At 39.7% G+C, this 5,231-nt stretch overlaps 1 protein-coding gene across 1 annotated transcript; it reads right to left on the bottom strand.

Annotated features, from left to right (window-relative positions):
• Positions 1-3,443: 3,443 nt before the first annotated feature.
• LOC112074380 (neoverrucotoxin subunit beta-like) lies at positions 3,444-5,225 on the bottom strand. The gene is made up of 3 exons (XM_070440501.1): positions 5,165-5,225; positions 4,720-4,766; positions 3,444-3,957 (listed from the first exon to the last, which is right to left on the bottom strand). Exons 2-3 carry the CDS (start codon positions 4,739-4,741, stop codon positions 3,539-3,541), a joined length of 441 nt encoding a protein of 146 aa, XP_070296602.1. The 5' UTR covers positions 4,742-4,766; positions 5,165-5,225; the 3' UTR covers positions 3,444-3,538.
• Positions 5,226-5,231: the final 6 nt, after the last annotated feature.

Here is a 5,231-nt window from a genome sequence, read left to right on the forward strand (position 1 = left end):
GGGCACGACAAAACCTATTCCCCCTCAGGAGACTGAAAAGATTTGGCATGGGTCCTCAAATGGTTTTACAGCTGCACCATCGAGAGCATCCTGATGGGTTGCATCACTGCCTGGTATGGCAACTGCTCGGCCTCCGACCGCAAGGCACTACAGAGGGTAGTGCGTACGGCACAGTACATCACCGGGTCCAAGCTTCCTGCCATCCAGGATCTCTATACCAGGCGGTGTCAGAAAAAGGCCCTAAAAATTGTCAAAGACTCTAGCAAACTCTAGTTATAGACTGTTCTCTCTGCTACCGCACGGCAAGCGGTACCGGCGTGCCAAGTCCACGAGGCTCCTAAATAGTTTTTTTGCTATGCTATAAATGGTTATATTATGTTTGTAAGTGGTAAAATGAACTAGAATATTTTATATTTTGCAATTCTGAGCAATTTACTACTTTAGTAAAGAATTACTCTCTATTCAGTACTACTGCTGTTGCTAAATAATTCCAATAGACGGCAGCATAAGACCACGAAATACATTTCAGAAGATTAGTTTAGTTTTCTCCCTGGATACACCACCACTCCCCCTCACAGGAAAACTCCTGTGTGCTTCTTTCTGTCCCTTTCCACACTGCTAACGCAAGAGGAAGGACTGAAAAAGCATTTAACTTCTTATGGCTGCAAGTGGCAGTATTGAGTAGCCAGTTAAATAGTGCCCATTTCAAACGGCCTCGTACTCAATTCTTGCTCGTACAATATGCATATTATTATTACTATTGGATAGAAAACACTCTCTAGTTTCTAAAACCGTTTGAATTATTTCTCTGAGTGAAACAGAACTCATTRTGCAGCACTTTTCCTGACCAGGAAGTGGAATGTCAGAAATCTATGCTCTGTTCAACTTCTTGCCTATACATGGGCATAAGACGTAAGAGGCTACGTACACTTCAGACACCTTCCCCTGGTTGGTCAAGAGGCGGTGAGATAATTTTTTTTGTGTTTATCTTGGTCTAAGGTGGAATAAAAGCTCTTTCTTTGACGTGACCGTCCACTTCCTGTTTCTGGAGCGCGCAAAGGGGACATGGATTTGGCTTCTTTTTAGCTGTCGTTATGAACGACTAACATCTCCATCTTAGATTTTATTTGATACATGTGACCATATCATCGTAAAGTATGTTTTTTCAATATAGTTTAATCAGATTATTGAAATTTTTTCGGGAGTTTTGCCGTGTTCCGTTCTCTGACTTTGTTGACGTTGGAGAGATATGTAGCACTTGGCAAGTGCCCATGCTAAATGAAGAGGGAAATTTGCCGTTCCAGATTCAAACAACGACTGTTCTGGACAAAGGACACCTTGTCCAACATTCTGACGGAAGATCACCAAAAGTAAGAAACATTTTATGATGCTATTTCTAATATCTGTCGTACATGTGAACTGGTCGTCGGCGCCCAAGTGTTTCTGGCTATTGTGCTAAGCTAATATAACGCTACATTTTGTTTTCGCTGTAAAACACTTGATAAATCGGAAATATTGTCTGGAATCACAAGATGCCTGTCTTTCAATTGCTGTACACTATGTATTTTTCAGAAATGTTTTATGATGAGTACATTAGGTATTTGACGTTGGTGTCTGAAATATTATGGCTGCTTTCGGTGCAATTTCTGATTGTAGCTGAAATGTAAACTATGATTTATACCTGAAATATGCAACTTTTTCGAACAAACATTGCTATACAATAAATTATGTATCAGACTGTCATCTGATGAAGTTTTTCTTGGTTAGTGGCTATTTATTTCTTTATTTGGTCGAATTTGTGATAGCTACTGAGGAGTAGAAACTGTTGGAGTAAAAAAAGTGGTGTCTTTTGCTAAGTGGTTAGCTAATAGATTTACAATTTTTGTCTTCCCTGTAAAACATTTTAAAAATCGGACATGTTGGCTTGATTCACAAGATGTGTACCTTTCATATGCTGTATTGGACTTGTTAATGTGTGAAAGTTAAATATTAAAAATATATTTTTTGAATTTCGCGCCCTGCACTTTGAGCTGGCTGTTGTCATAAGTGTACCGACGTCGGGCTGCCGCCATAAGAAGTTTAACAGATTACTGTGAAGTAATATAATGATGATTCATGTTTATTATTACCTGTTTTTTATGCTTATGTTTTGAATTATACTTCATTAATATAACGATTACCAATAAGCCTGAACATTAATTCAGTCGTCTCTGTTGAGAAAAACGTATTTCATAGTACATTCATTGCCAAATTCTAAACTAGCATCGACCGCTCTGCCTTCCTGCACAAGTAGTCAACTCATCCTCAATACAAGTACATAGGTAAATAAAGTAATGACCATTTTAGAAAATCATGGGACAAAAAGTCTTGGTTGCATGACAATTAGGTCAATCATAATTATTAATTGATGATACAAAATAATCAAACTATTTCAATCAAATCATATTTATTGGACAGATACACATGGTTAGCAGATGTTATTGTGAGTGTAGCGAAATGCATGTGCTCTAATTCTGACAGTGCAGTAATATCTAGCAAGTAATATCTGATGATTCCACAACAACTACTTGATACACACACATCTAAGTGATGGAATAGAATAAGAATGTATAAATAAAAAGATGAGCAATGACAGTGACATTGCATTACTCATCTCATATGTACAGTATATACTGTATTTCTATGCTATTCTACTGTATCTTAGTCTATGCATTACTCATCTCATATGTTATAACTGTATTCTATGCTATTCTACTGTATCTTAGTCTATGCATTACTCATCTCATATGTATATACTGTATTCTATGCTATTCTACTGTATCTTAGTCTATGCATACTCATCTCATATGTACATACTGTTCTATGCTATTCTACTGTATTCTAGTCTATGCATTACTCATCTCATATGTACATACTGTATTCTATGCTATTCTACTGTATCTTAGTCTATGCATTACTCATCTTCATATGTACATACTGTATTCTATGCTATTCTACTGTATCTCTTAGTCTATGCATTACTCATCTCATATGTACATACTGTATTTTATACTATTCTAACTGTATCTTAGTCTAGCATTACTCATCTCATAGGACAGTATACACTGTATTTCTATGCTATCTACTGTATCTAGTCTATGTCTGAGCGGCATCTGTATGGACCCTTTCAGTTTGTCAGTATTTGTACGCGAGGAACTTTACAACTTTCCACCTCTCCACTGCTGTCCCATTGAGTTGATAAGTAGGGGTGCTCTCTCTGCCTGTTTCCTGAAGTCAATGATCATCTCCTTTTGTTTTGTTGACATAAGGTGTGAGCGTGATGTGTGTTGTCCTGTGTTCTCCAGCGTGTGTGTGTCTCCCATGTGTTTGTCCTGTGTGTGTTTGTCCGTGTGTGTGTGTCCAGTGGTCCCAGATTACCATGGTTATATTATTTACAGGGACACTGAGGAGTCAACATAATAAAACCCTAAACCCTGGATAAGGGCTCAGGGAATGTGGAGGTGAATGTGATCAGGTGGGTCAGTGTGTCAGAGAGACTCTATAGAAGGACAGAGTGCCGGCTGGCCAGTCCAGATACACTCCTACTCTTGTGGGAGCTGGAGGAGGGGACGTCTATGGTAGTGGATATTATTGGTGACAGGACTCTGTAACTGTTGTCAGAGCAGAACAGACTCCAGGACTTGTCATTCTGTCCAATCCTACAGTCATCACTCCACCCTCTCCTGCTGATTCCTTTATATGTCACTCCATATATCAGCCCCTCCCCACTCCACTCTACCTCCCAGTAACAGCGCCCAGTCAGACCCTCTCTACACAGCACCTGCTGCCAGTCCTCAAATCTCTCTGGGTGATCAGGATACGGCAGCTCCTCTCTCCTACGTGTCACCTTTCTGTTCTCCTCAGACAGAGAGAGGCATCGGTTTACTGTGTTTAGGTCCAGTGTGAGATCACAGACATCTGATGGATGAAACCAGACACAATATTAGAAATCATCATCATTCACATTAGAATGTTGACTCACTTTTCACTAATTCATTTAATGTAGATGTTTCTAGGTATCAAAAGGAGAAGTTAAGGTAACTTGAGACTTGTTGAATGATCATATGCTATACTCTATGGTTGTCACGTCCTGACCATAGAGAGCTGTTTTTTCTCTGTGTTGGTTGGGGCGTGATAGTGACTAGGGTGGGTCATCTAGGTGTATTGTATTTCTATGGTGGCCTGATATGGTTCCCAATCAGAGGCAGCTGTTTATCGTTGTCTCTGATTGGGGATCATATTTAGGTAGCCATTTTCCCCATTGTTAGTTTTGGGATCTTGTCTATGTTTAGTTGCCTGTCTGCTCTAGTTGTATAGCTTCACGTTTCGTTTGGTTGGTTGTTTGTTGTTTTGTTCAGTGCGTTTCAGTTTATAAAAATTATGTGGAACTCTAAGCACGCTACTTTCAACGATCGTGACAAGTAATAGTATTTGGTAATACAAAACACACTTATTTCCATTAATTACACACACGCAGTAATACAGGAAATTACCACAACAACACACACACACATTGTCAAAGCAACTCTGTAAACTTTGGTTTCCCTGAGTTCCTTCTTCTGTAGAACTACAGCTGATATTTAATATGACCAAGTAAGTAATGATGGTGGTCTTTGACTTTGACTTAACTTGAATTAAGACTTATTCTTAGTCATATTCTTCACAGCAGTCAACACTCACATTTTCTAAGCCCAGGCTTCATTGTGTACTCTCCACCATGTTCCACACTGTAGCGGTAAGCAGAAGAACAGACAGTCATTGAGGGATACACCTGAACACACACCTGAATAAACACACACACACACACACACACAGGACACACACACACACCGTTGGTAAGAATGTTTGTCTGTGTGTGTGTCCAGTGTTTGTTTGTGTGTGTCCAGTGTGTGTGTGTGTTTGTGTGTGTGTCACTGAGACAGGACACACACACACACACTGGACCATTCCCCCTACACACACACACACAAAGACAGGACATACACACACAGGACACACACAGGACACACATTGGACACACAGTCATCATATACATTTGTCCAAATGGTGGTAAGAATGTTTGTCTTAACAAGCCTGATAAGTCAAACATGTCTGATATGAATATTGACATAAACCCTCTACATACTTGAGTTTCTCCAGTCTGCAGTGTGGATCCTCCAGTCCAGCAGAGAGCAGTCTGACTCCTGAGTCTC

This window comes from Salvelinus sp. IW2-2015, unplaced genomic scaffold (genome assembly GCF_002910315.2).
Source record: "Salvelinus sp. IW2-2015 unplaced genomic scaffold, ASM291031v2 Un_scaffold2610, whole genome shotgun sequence".
NCBI lineage: Eukaryota > Metazoa > Chordata > Actinopteri > Salmoniformes > Salmonidae > Salvelinus > Salvelinus sp. IW2-2015.

Excerpts from the sequence above, each read along its gene's own strand:
- LOC112074380 (XM_070440501.1), bottom strand. The coding sequence starts at position 4,741 with ATGAAGCCTGGGCTTAGAAAAT. Across the intron at positions 3,958-4,719 it reads GAAGCCTGGGCTTAGAAAAT|ATGTCTGTGATCTCACACTG; the intron begins GTGAGTGTTGAC and ends TTCATCCATCAG.